General features: G+C 55.0%; 1 protein-coding gene across 1 annotated transcript in view; it reads right to left on the reverse strand.

The window, feature by feature from the left end:
* Positions 1–6,520: 6,520 nt before the first annotated feature.
* FAM83F (family with sequence similarity 83 member F) overlaps positions 6,521–13,270 on the reverse strand; it is a 33,498-nt gene continuing 26,748 nt past the window's right edge. The window contains exon 5 of the mRNA XM_045083827.1: positions 6,521–8,061. Coding sequence (XP_044939762.1) covers positions 8,000–8,061 — 62 coding nt within the window. The 3' untranslated portion in view covers positions 6,521–7,999. The remainder of the gene's footprint in view (positions 8,062–13,270) is intronic.

The following is a 13,270-nucleotide window of genomic DNA, read 5'->3' on the forward strand; positions in this document are numbered from 1 at the left end:
AAGGTAGAATCAGATGAGGAAACTAAGGCAAATAGAGGTTAAATAACCGTCCAAGGTCACATTTTTAATTGGTGGAACCGAGAAAAATACCTGTTGCTGTTAAGAGGTTCTCACATCCCTCCACACATCTGTCCTTCCTTCTGCACCGAGGTCTACACTTCCTTCACAGCTCAGTTCGAGCCCCCTCTCCTCTCAGGGGCTTCTGGACCAGAGAAGTCAGGCCCACATCTCTACTCCCTCAGAGCCTCTCAGTACCCTGTGTACCCACTTGCCCACTGTTTACTGTCTTGAGGCTCACTGATAACCAATTCTACAAGTCTAGAGAGAAAACTTCTTTAAATCTCTCTCTACAACATTATACCAGCTTATAGTAGCCTGTCTCACCCACCAGACTGGGAGGCCTTGAGGGCAAATACTATATCTGAATCTTCACTACATCTCTGATGCTTATAATTCTCTTGAAAGAATCCTTTTTAGGCTCTGGACCTTTCCCTGGAATGCCTTGCCTCATTCTTCCCTCTTCCATATACTCCTCAGATATTGGCTTGGAGATCACCTCCTCCTCCAGGAAGCTCTCCTTGACCTCCACCTGTGGGTTAAGTGCCTCCTCTGGGCTTCCGCACCCCCTGTACCACCCCATCATAATGCTTGCCTCCCTGTGTCCATCTTCTCAACAAGGTTATTAACACCTCATGGGAAGAGACCAGGTCTGTTTTATTACATTGCCTAGGTTACACGAAGTGTTCAGTAAGTTTGTCTGAACAAATGAATTAATAAAAGTAAATCTTAAATACACAATGGTTAAAACTCCAGGCTCTTTCATGGCTCTCACACAGGGCTGGGCCCCTGATGGATACTTACAGTGAAAACCAATAACTCCAGGATTTCTCTACAAAAGAAGGCTTAGTCGTAGCAGTCTGGTTAGAGCAGCGATCCGGTTGGTTCCTCTTGACGGAATAATGACAAAGTAAAGATCCCAGGTGTGACAGTGGGGAGTTGGGATTGGGCGCACGGGAGGCAAGTGTGTGGGGCCAGACCGTGGCAAACATGGGCTCGCCAGCCCTATCCAGCCCCGGCCTGTGTTGCATAGCCCACAGGCTAAGAATGATTTTTGTGTTTTTTAAATGGTTGGGAAAGTTAAAAGAATAATATTTCATGACACATGAAAGTTATATGAAATCCAGAAAGTCTCATTGGCATATAGCCACGCCCACTCATTTACATAGTGTCTATGGGTGCTTCTGTGTTACCGCAGCAGCAGATACCGTGGGTCCACAATGCCTAGAACATTTGCCCTCTGGCCATTTACAGAAACAGTTCACCCACCCTTGGCCTCTGCGGTCTTACTCTTAGCTGGAGGAGGAAAAGCAACGCGCTGCTGACTGGCCACAAGGTGTCAGCATCTCACCACGGTGCTGTTAGATGCTCCCTGAAGGACCCAAAGCCAGGAGTACAGGGCGGCACTGGGCACCTGGGCCTTGCCTAGGAAGGAGCCAGCCTCCTAGGAAGGAGTAGCTGTGGAGAGCAACGGAGTGTGAAAGCTAGAAGAGGGGCGCCTGGGTGGCTTGGTGGGTTAAGCATCTGCCTTCCGTTCAGGTCATGGTCCTGGGGTCCTGGAATCAAGACTCACTTGGGGCTGTCTCAGCAGGGAGTCTGCTTGTCCCTCTCCCTTTGACCTCTCCCTCCCCCCATGCATGCCCCTCTCTCACTCTCTTTTTCTCCCTCAAATAAATAAATAAAATCTTAAAAAAAAAAAAGTCTAGAAGAAAGTTAGGGAGGGCCTGGAGCCTACTTGAATGGAAAGTCCAGTGGTTTGCTACACATAAGCAGCCTTTTCTGGATGTGCTGCGGGGTTTTTTGTTTGTTTGTTTGTGTTTAATTTGTATTTTATTATTATATTCTATGTATGAAGTGTTGCATTTTATATATGAAGTATTTTCCAAACAAACTAAAATTGTCTATTTTACCCAAAACTATCCATGAAGAAAAGTTGTGGGACATTTTCACAACCAGAGAAGACTGTGGCCCTGTTCCATGCCTGGAACCAACCAGCCCACAGAGCTGAAGTGAGGGGGGTTTGACCGGAGCACATGGGGCCCTGCCAGGCAAAGCGGCCCTCAAATGGCCTCCCTGGCAGGTTTTCTGCATCCTTCTTTCAAAACCTGGCGCTTGGAACTTTTTTCAGGTGGACGGGCATTTACCTGCACATGCCCACTCCTCACTGAAAGTGGCAAGTGTGTATACAGGGAGGGAGCAGGGAGAGTCCAGGAGAAAACGCCCCAAGAGAGAAGTGATGAAGCCCTCGCTCTAACACACCAATGGAAGCATGGGCGGGTGACTAAGCTACCCCAGGCGTTAGCCACTCTGCTGAGCGCTTGACTCCTCACAGCCTCTGGAAAGTGGCACCAAATTATCCCCATTTTACACACGAGGAAACCCAAGTTCTAGGTGGGAGGCTACTTGCTGGGTCATTTAGCTGGTATGTGGCCAAGTGGGGACTCCAGTCCCACACTGCCCATCCTGACGACTATCCTCTGGTCCCCATGTGCCTCAGCTAAGGTCAAAGCAAAAGGCCTGCCCCAGACCACCCTAAAGACATGAGCCCCACCCCGGGCCTTCCTTGCTCACCATTCAGCCTCAGGCCGAGCTCACAGCAAATATGCGTGGAAGGAACAAATGAATAAAGCCTTCCAAATCCTGCAGTGAAGTGCCTTTCCTGGTCCAATCAGCCAACTTCCAAGACCTTCTGGAAAGAGATGAGTCGTAGAGTCCAAGCTACGCTTAGGAAAGAAGAATCTCCAGACATGGTTTTGGGATCTTAGCAGAGGACGGTGTGTGCTTCTCCCTTGCTGGTGCCCAGAAGGTCATGGCCATCGTGGGCAGATGGCCTGCTCATGTTTTCCCCTCCTGCTCTCCTCCAAACTGCTTATGCTCTCGCTGCGGCAGGTCCTAGCCGGTCTCCTATGACGTGGACTCCTGTTTCCGGGCTTGCTATGTTGTGGCTGCAGACAATGCCTAACTTCTAGCCACTTGACTGGATGAAAACGGGTCTCCAGCTGGCTGTCACTCCGAGAGGCCATGGGCACCACTCCAGATGGGCCCAGATAACCACATTCTAGACCTTCCTGTGACTTGTCGGGGGGTGGGACACAGACTATTTTCTCACATCAAGGCCCTCACCTCCTCACCCCATTCTTGTGTTAGCAGTTTGAAAGGAAGCAGGCAAAGTCATCCCGGAGCAGCCAGAGAGGCTTGGAGGCCTGGGCCCACCCAGTCTGGAGCCACTGGGAGAGGAGACTGGCCCCTAGGGACACAGGCTGAAAAGAGAAGACCTCCCCGAGGAAAGGATTTGGTCAGGAAGGACTTGGGATAACTCAGTTCTTAGGAAATTAAGTAGCAAAGAGCAGAGTCCTGTTTGGCCTCTAAGTACGGTCTCAGAAGTCGGGAACAAGATTGAAAGGGTCACGATCAATTCTGGAGCCTCTGACACCACCCACATTGACCAGCCTGGCTTGCTCTCTGTATCAGGAGTCTGTCGAGTTTTCAATCACTCAACAAACAGGCGCTAAGTAGATACTGTGGATACCCAGTGACCCATAGAGATGATGGGCAGAATGGGTACTTACCACCCTCTGGATGGGAACCTCAGGGATAGAATGCGTACCTCTCAGCCTTCACTCCCGTGTGCACCTGCTGCCTCCCAGCCTTCTCGAAGGCACCCAGCCTCTCAACCTTGGTCTGGCTCATCCTGCTAAGCCCAGGGTGCCTGTTCTGCACCAGACAGACCTTCAGCCACAGGAGTGACAGGGCCTATGATTAGAGTGACAGCCGCCGGGTCCTCCAGGGTGGGTGGGGAGTGACTGTGGCGTGCAGCCAGATGATGAACTGTAGCCAGGGTGCCCGGCGGGGCTCACCTGCTGCTGGGGGGCTTTGCCGATGTGACTCGTGATGCCCCAGCCAGCGATTTCCACCGGGCCTGATGTGAGGACCGTGGAAGCTTCTCTGCTCTCAGCCTCATCTGCCTTTTGGGAGTGAGGACGGTGTTGGGCACACACAGGTCTGCCCAAGGGCGCTTTCCATGTAGGGCTCGACTCGAACTAAAGGGAGCCGAACAGATTGGGAGGAAACGTAACAGGGTTCTCTGTGGAGTAAGGCAGATGTGTGCACATAAACACACCTGTTCCGGGGAGCACAAGGCGGTGAAGAGCTGAGCAAGGTAACTAGAACAAGACAGAAGATGCTATTATGTCAGTCACAGAAAGCAAAATCGTTGGCAAATCAGCCACCTCTCTGGGCCAAAGCGTTCTGTTGGAGAGAAAGGTTTCCCAGGGGCGTGCACATGAGCGCGCCTTAGAGAAGCAGCCTGGGGCTTTGAGGCTGCAGCTAGCGGCTGGGCTGTGGGGACTTCATCCCCTGGGGACACTTGACAACATCTGGAGGTATTTTTGGTTGTCTCGTTGGGAGAGGTGTTGCTGGCATCGAGTGGGTAGAAGCCGGGGCACTGCTAAACATCCTGCAATGTGTGGGACGGCATCTCCTCCAACAGTCTGTGGCTCCCACGTCTCACCACCCGCATGGAAGGCGAGAAGCCCTGTGCCAGAGGAGCAGGGCTCAGACCTGCATTTTACGCAGTGTGGGACCTTGGGAGAGCCACGTGCCTCCTCATCTGAGAAATGGGCACAGTAAGACCTGAGCTGCTCGTCACACAGCTTCATGAGACTCAATCCCCAGTGGTCCAGGAAAGCTTTTTTAACACTGCAAAGGGCTCTTTCCTGAGCTTTTCTTAGTTTGAAAACTGCAGGTGACTAAAGCATCTGGCACGGTCACTGGCATATAGTAGGTGCTCAATAAATTAGAGAAAATCATCACAGTAAAAACAGAAAAGGCCCATTTCACCTCTCTGTCCTGTGTCCTCCCTATCTCAAGGGCCATCTTTTTTTTCTTTTTCTTTTTGCCTATCCATTCTATTAAATTCTCTGACAGTAGAGGGTAGTGGTGTTAGCAGAGGCCGCATGGAAAGCATCCTTGAATGATCAGGGATAGGAATCACCATATACCCTGACAATGGAAGACGCAAGAGACTGGGAAGTTTTGCCAAATCAAGGGAAGGCCCCAGTCCCATGCAGGAGTCCTGTACTTTCCGCTTGAGTGGGGCAAGGTCCGGGTGGCAGCTGCCCCATGGTCTCAGCCCTCAGCTTCCTCTGCTCACCGGAGGTCAGCCCACCCAAGGAGCTGTGCAGGTTGTTGGCACTCAGCCTACAGAAGCTGGACCCAGAGTGGGCTACTTGATGGTGCTGCTGGTGGTGTCGAGAGGGCCGTTTCCTCCGTGCTCCTCCGGGAGCCCCTCTGACGTTACCAGCCCTGTGGAAGCTGCCGTGTGGGGACCAAAGGCACGATACACCCTTGCACTTGCCATCCATCTGAGGATGCCAGATGTACCCTTGAGATCTGATGAGAGAGAGAATGCTTCACAGTGTGTGTGCAAATGCTGGAACAGAGGACAGATGTAGTAAAGACTGCAAAACCCAGAGGCAGAGCAGAGTGGTCTGGAGCTTGGGCAGAGGCTTGAAGCTTAGTGCTTCAAGATCCTTAGCAATCTTTGCACTACTGTCCTGTCCCTGGCCTCTCAGGGCTGGAGGGGTCAGGCGCCATCTCATCCAAACCTCGAAAGGGCATGGGGAGACAGGCCAGAGGGGAGGTGCCCTCCCTCGGCAGCCAGAGGTCCTCCCACTACACAGCCTTGCTTCCTCGTGGTCTCCTGCCCCCTTGTTTCTACGAACAAAGTGGGAACACCCCGTCTTGGCACCTGGGGAAACAGGCAGAAAGGCAGGCCTGGTGCCAGGCTTCAGTGACTTGGTGCTTCTAATCTGGACTCTCCCACATGTTAGGGCTGGGGAGGAACTGGCCCTGCTCTGGGTCAGAAGAGGGGAAGGGGATACAGCAGGCCAGCTTCTCTGGGAGGGAGAGCAGAAGAAGCCTTTGGGGAGAACTCTTAGGAGCTGGTCCCTTCTCTAAGGCCTCCTCCCCTGTCCCCAGAGGGGTCCACTCTCCCCATCAAGGGTGATCTTTTTCCCTGACTGCCATTTGCCCACTTGTGTCTCATACTGTCAAGGTGACGGCCCTGAGCAGAGGGGACACCCTCCACCCTGGGGATTCCTATCCCTGGTTTTCCTTTCCTTGCCCTCCAGGACAAGCACGTGCCACAATGCCAGCACCTCCCAGGAAATATTTAATCCTCAGAAAAGCTCAAGGAGGTAGGTCAGGGCCCCCTGCCCTCTCCACCCCCCACCCTTGAAGCTAGCCTCAGGATGGAGAGAGGAGCCCCTGGGAAGTGGGCTCACCCTTCCTTTCCTCCCCCACTGCCAGAGGCCAGGTTCTTCCCCCACAACCCCACCACACCATCCCACCTCCTGGTTCACTTCTGTGGCCCCAGTGACCTCCCCCAACCCCACACATAGGTCCCTCCTCCAGGTGCTGCGGGTGCCCCAGGGTTTTGCAGAAAGAAAGACACAAAGACAAGTTGGGTTCAGAAGAGGCTGGAAGAGGCCGCCTGGTGTTGCTTCCACTGGGCCATGTGGCCCCTCGGCTCCCTGGTGGCTGTGATCCCACAGCTGTAGCCTCGCAGAACCTGCAGTCTGGCAATTTCTGTTGTCCACTCGAGAAATTTCTCCTCAACTCTTAATCTCAGGAGACAAACTCAGGAAAGGATGGGGCGGCTGGGGGATGGACACTGGGGAGGGTATGTTTTATGGCGAGTGCTGTGAATTGTGTAGGGCTGATGGATAACAGACCTGTACCCCTGAAACAAATAATACATTATATGTTAATAAAAAATTAAAAAAAAAAAAAGGAAAGAAATCTCTCCTTTGACCCCTCTGGTCACACAAGTAGGGAGGGGTAGGGGGTGTCTTTAGGCTGCTCTCCCTGGGCTGGCGTTGTGGCCATTAGGCCAGGCCTCTTTGGGGAGGCAAAAGCTCCTAGATACAGCCTGACTTTTGTCAGGAGGCAAAGGCTGGTTTTCGGCTGAAATGTAACTAGAGAAGGCACAAAAGTCCCGGCCGGTGAAGGGGCCTGATGGCCATCTTGGGAGGAAGCGGGGAGGGAGGTGGGAAGGACAGAGGCCCTTGTCTGCAGGGCTAACCTCCCATAGCACTCCCCCCCCCCCCCCGCCTGGGCTGCCAACCAAGGCACTTTATTAAAGGGAGGGAGTAGCCTCAGGCAAAAGCACAAGAAGCAGCCCCATATGTGTTTGCACTGGTGACAGCCAAGGAGGTCTGCACCGCTGGCGTGGAGAGTGCTGAGATGGTGGCAGGGAGGGGAAGCAGACCTCAGTGTGAGGGCTCTCAGCACGGCAGGGTCAGATTCTGCCCCTGGCTGAGGGGAGGCTTGGCCCTCATTTCACTCCAGGTCTGGTACAGGAGCCTGCAGAAACCAGGCCAGGAAGGCCAGAGCAGCTGGTGCCCTAAGCTGTGCTCGCTGCACCTTCTACCTTGAGTGCCGAGCCTAGGTCGAGACTGGCTCCCCGGCCCAGAGTCCCATCCGTTCTCTTCCTTTATATCCCACCAAACCTCTTGGGGGATCAGGAGCACCAGGAAGCCCAGGGAAGGAGAAGTCAGGGAGCTGGGGCTGCCCTGGAGACCCCATCACATTAGGCATGAAGACACGGGCTCACCCCATCTGGGCACCTGCAGGGCAAGGCTGGCCCAGTGGAGGAAGGGGGTCTGGCATAAAGGAGAGCAGACACGAGTCAAGCTTCCACTTCATGTAAACAAGGAGTGTCCCCTGCCTGGCCAGCGACAGTCTTGCAGGGGTGTGCGGTCGTCTTGAGATGCTGCAGACTCTCACGTCTGGAATCAAGGGTCCCTGAGGCCAGGATTGAGGCTGCTGGGCAGGAAGCAAGTGAGGGTCCAGAGTGCAAACTGGTGCAGGGCTTGACCTGAATTCTCCATAGGGCAGGGCCGGGGACACCCATAAGTCCTCCCCACCGCTGGCCCACAGCTCAGGAAATCACGCAATTTCTGGCCTTGGCGGGACTGGCACTTGTTTTACCTGCAGAGACAACTGACACAGGCAAGGAAGACGTAAGCGAAGTGCTCGGCGGACTCGCCTCCCCCTCCTCTCCCGTGTTCTGCCCACACCTCAGATTTAGGGGCTGGGCTCACGGTCTCCCCCGCAAGCTGCTGATCTGGGGTCAGTAGGGCTCCCAGGAAAGCAAGAGGAAACGTTCTCCCTGTCTCGTTCTCTCTGCAAGACAGTCACTGTTTGGGGTACCAAGGGATCTGCTGCCTCCTGACCTCAGCAGCATCAGCAGGGAAGGATCCAGAACCCCAATCTGCAACTATGATCAATGACTGAAAAAGTCTTTCCAAGAGGTGGCTTCCCAGTAGCCCAGACTCTGTGCAGCTGCCCTCACCGCTTACCAAGCACAACAGACCTTCTCTCAGCTAATCCCCAGGGCAGTGGACACACCGTGAGACGGTGTCACCAGCCCTGCCGCACAGCTGAGGGCAGCGGACCCACCGGCTCCCCAATCCTGTCAACACCAGCACCAGCCTCGGCTCCTTCCCCGAAGGGATCACCTGGGTCAGGAGGCTGATGGCGAGCCAGGCAGTGTGGCCCAGACTGCATGCTTAGGGGGGTGGTTGTAAGACAGAGGAGGGAGGGAGCACGCTTCACGGAGGGGAAAGGTGGGGGAGAGAAAGCTGCTCTCCAGGCCAGAGGAGCCCGCTTCCCGCTTCCCGCTTCCGGCTTCCCGCCTCCCGCCTCCCCAGGCCCCTTCCCTCCACTTCCATCCTTTCAGCCCCAAGTGGAGGCCGGTGGCTTCTGCGGCTGGATTTCTGCGCCGGGAGCTCCAGAGGGAAGGGGGCGGGGGGAGCCGAGAGGCAGACACTGACATTTCGGCCCGCCAGGTGTCAGGCTGCTGGGCCTCCGTCCTCCTGGGCACAGGCTGCCCTTCTCCCAGGTGCCAGCCGCTGAGCTCCTTGGTGCCAGCCCCTCTCGAGGGTCACCTCCCTGGCGCCCACACCCTTTCCCACATCACTCCAGCTGCGAGTTTAATTAAGGGAGACACTGAAGAGGCTCCAGTGGAGGCCTCCCCACCCCCCTCAAGCTCTGCTCGCCACCACCCTGTCTGGGGAGACTGAACTCGCTCGGACTACGAGGCCAGCTAGGCCTCCCTGGAAGCCAAGTTTGATGCTTGTGAGGCTTAGAGAAAGTAGGAGGGAGGTGGATGACTGTGCCCCACCCCCCCAGCTCCAAGGGTCAAGGAACCTGGGTTGACTTGGGGGGAGGGCGGGGGTGGGGAGCGGGCTGCCTCTGATGCAGTTGTGCTGTCCCACAGTCCCCTCACAACTACCACAGACACAGCCACCCCCAATGTCTCTCCTTAGTGGCTTCTTTTATTTGCTTGGCCTCCTGAGCAGATGTGGCGTTCCTCCCTGGAGGCGGCAGCATTCTGGAGGCAGGGAAGCAGATCAATTTCTGTAACCCGAGGCAGGGGAAGGAGTGTGGCTCCAGGGTGGGAAGAGCGGGCCTGCATCCTGGGCCTGCATCCTGGGCCTGCACTGCGCCCCGGCTCTGTCCCCCTGCCGGGGGAAGCTGGGGGAGGCAGGGGTGAGAGCCCACAGGTTTGCCAGGTTGCGCCTCCCACTCGTTCCATCCGGCCAGGAAAGCCTGCAGAGACTGGACTCAGGATTCCTCTCCGTGCCTCCGACGGAGAGATGGTTTGAGGACAAAGTCTTCGTGCGCCATCGTTCCCTCCGTGCGCGCTGACTGCGAGTCTAGCGTGTGTAGGTGTTTGGCAGGACTGAGGAGAATCAGACCTGCTCAGGTTAACAGGGAAGAATACATAAAAATGGCTTTTCTTTTCTTTTCTTTTCTCTCTTCTTCTTCTTCTTCTTCTTCTTCTTTTTTTTTTTTAACAAAGTATGGGCAGCGCAGGGAAGATCTGAGGAAAGGCCAAACGTCAAAGGGAGCTAACGCTGAAGTGAGACCCCGCGTCGTGGGGGAGGTCGCCGGTGGAGGTGCCCGGGGCGTCAGGGCAAGGACACTGACCGGGATGCCAGACTCGGACCATGGGCTCTACAGCCCCAGGGGTTTCAGGACTTCATATTACCCTTTTCTGGAAGATTCTTCCTCTGGATGTCTACACAATGTTCTCGCTCCCTTCACTCAAGTTGCTGTTCAAATGGCCCTTTGTCCCTTCATCAGACAGGCCTTCCTGATCACCCTTTATCAAAGGGCCATTGCCCGCCCTGCCCTTCTGTTTCCAGCCTGGTATTCACTCTGTAAGAGCAGGGGCTTTGCTTGTTTTGTGTGCTGTAGTACCAGGAACTTAGAACAGTGCCGGGCAAACAGTGCACAGATATTTCTTGAGTGAAATGGGTGCCCAGGCAGCGGTAAGCCACTCACAGGTTCGTACCAATCCTCACAACAGCAGCAGCAGCCATAGGTCTCAACTGGGCGACGTACACGCCCTCACTCACCTGGATGGTGAGGAAAGCCCGGGCGAGGCCCAAGGGAAACGGGAAGGACAGAGGGATCACGACGTATGCCGGTGAGAATAAGGACGCTATCCTCTTTTCTAGAACTGGGTGGGATCAGTCCCCTCGAAGGATGCTCACACGACTCCCCTCACCTTGCCGTGCGGTCGGGACCCTGACAGGTAATAGTACTTGGCTTTACTAAGTCAGACTCCAAACACCAGCTGGGGCACAACCCGTGACCCGCAGGAGCGACACTGAAGTCCGAAACTCTGTCTTGACAAGACAGCTCTTGAGTAGACTTATCCTGGAACTGGTGGCCCACAGGTCCCCTAGGGGGCTCTGAACCCCAGGAGTACTTCCCCAACCTTCTGTCCCAGACAGGGGCCCAGATTTCCAAGAGAGATTTGAGAAATCCAGCCCCCAGGGATGACACAGGTGAGCCTGAAGTCCCAAACCAGGAGCCTAGTGGCCACAGCACTAAGAGCCAGACCACATTGTCAGTTAAGATGGCTCCCCCATGCATGAATCAGGGAACCCAGGAAATGGAAATGTCACTGTAGTCACCTCCGAGAACTCTGGGAAGAAAAGTATGGGCCCAGAGGACCTTGGTAGGTCATGACCCAGAGGTACTCTGGAGTGTTAATGGCCACGTTCTTCTTCCTCTCCACTAATGGGATATCAGGGGGAGAGTCCATTGGTAAGAAGCCTCTAGACCTTCCAAACAGTCTTCAAAGATGTAGGAAAGTAGCACTAACCCTAAGTTCTAGAGATAACCACAGTGCTTTGTGCGGGGCCCTGGGAGGCAAGAGACCATGCTGCCCTATTTCCCTGGACACAGAATCTTGTTTCTCTGCACCTATCTGTGAACGATGTCATCCAGCAGGGTGGTTGTGAGTTCTGTGTGACAGCAACTAGCGTGGGTCCACATGGCACCTGGTCAGGGAATGTCTGCGCCTTTCTTCCTTCCCTTGACCATAGTCAAGAGTGATCTTCTTGGGGGGACGGGGAGGGGCTCCGGGACATCATCTGGAACTTCCTTTCCTCAGCCTGGCAGCCCCATGAGGGCAGGCCCTTATGCGAGAGTCATCATAATCCACAGCTCTGGGACCCCGTACATGGGAAACACTCGGCACACTTGTTTAAAAGGCAGATTCCTGAGCCCAGCCCAACGGTACAGACTCCTCACTGAGTTTTAACAAGGCTTAAATTCCAGTGAAGGCCGCTCCCTGAGATTGGGATTTCTGTCCCAGAGGACCGTCTTAACTCCTGGATGGACACAGGTGTCAGGCTTGGGAAGTCTGTAAGTGCACCCACCGCAGATACAAGGTCCCAGTTGAGAGAAAAACCAGAAGGGAAAGGAGCTCAGCTTCCACCAGTAGAGGGTGCAGTGAGCCTTCAAACCACCAGGGTCCATCCCCACCTCCCCACCAGCCGTGACAAGACACCCACCCCCCCATCCCCAGACCTAAAGGAAGGGATTTCCGAAGGTCCTCCCAAGGGCCACACTTGGACCTGCAAACATTTGCATGCTGCTTGACAACTATATACTTCTTATCGAGCAATTTCACAGGCTGCCAGCACTTAGCTTTTCTATTTTTCTCTTCCACCCACCCTATCCATCAGCCCAGGCTCTCCCTTGACAAGAGGGAGGCAGGGAGAGAGAGGACAGAGTCAGAATCAGGAGCTCAAAGGGACCTCAGAAACCCTCCCTAGCTCAGCTCCTCCTCTTCTCGAACAGGAAACAGCCTTGGGGAGCAGGAAGGATGGGTCCAGGGTATGGGGAGCAAAGTGCTGGGGGGCGAGGTCCCACATGATGTCTGTTCTGATGATGTTCTGAATGTTCACTGTAGGAAAAGGATCCTTTCCCTAGATGAGGGCCCTAAGCTAGTAGTTAAAGTGATTTCCTCCCAGATGACAGTTCCAAGAGTACTAGAACTGCTAGTTCCAACCTTGGGGGCCCTATGAAGTCAGGAATGTGACCCTCTGTCTGTCACACAGAGTCGTGGTGACTTAGCTTCTGCCTGAGATGAGACACCAGGACAGCCCAGCTGCTGTCATACATTTGGGAAGCTGGAGGCCGAGAGAAGGGCTTGTGGGGCGAAGGGTCCTGCTTCTTGTCCCTTCCCTTGGAGGGAAGCAAGCGGCAGGGAGAGGAAAGGGCTCATTAACAGCCTGACTATGAGGCCCTGGGGAACGGGAGGCCCAGCCCTAAGGCCACTTTGTGTTTCTTCTAAAGGATGGGGAAGGAATAGGGTGATCCTGCTGGGTCTCCCGGGGCCTTCCTGACTTTACGTGCTAAGGCATCGGGCACTCGGGAAAGGAGCGTCCCTGGGGCGCAGCCCCATGTGCTTGGCTGGCTCCAAAGACATGCAGAGGGCGGAGGCAGGGGCGGTGAACTGGCTGCTGAGAGACTTCAGAAAGGTGGCAGGAAGGGACAAGATAATGGGCCTTTTGTTTCTATGGAAACACTTCAGGGTGAGGGGCTGAAGGGAGTGAGAGCTCTCACTTCCTCCACAGTCAGGACTTGGGAAATGGCCCTTTTTGTGCCCACTCCTCCCTCACCCTGCCCTGCCAGGTGTTCACCATGGCAACCCTTCCTCCCAGCAAGAGGGGTAAGGTGGCAGAGCGCCAGGTGTGGGGGCGGGGAGCCAGGGATCCCTGTGGGAACGCGACTGGGGGCCACCACCCCTCCCTGAGAGGTCATGGGCTCAGGCCTGGGTTTGAGTCCCGACCCCACCACCACTTCCTGTGTCCTGAGACCACCGAGTGCACCTCTCTGAGCTCCT

The sequence above is a fragment of the Mustela putorius genome, unplaced genomic scaffold, assembly GCF_011764305.1.
Source record: "Mustela putorius furo isolate JIRA1106 unplaced genomic scaffold, ASM1176430v1.1 tig00000738_pilon_pilon_pilon, whole genome shotgun sequence".
NCBI lineage: Eukaryota > Metazoa > Chordata > Mammalia > Carnivora > Mustelidae > Mustela > Mustela putorius.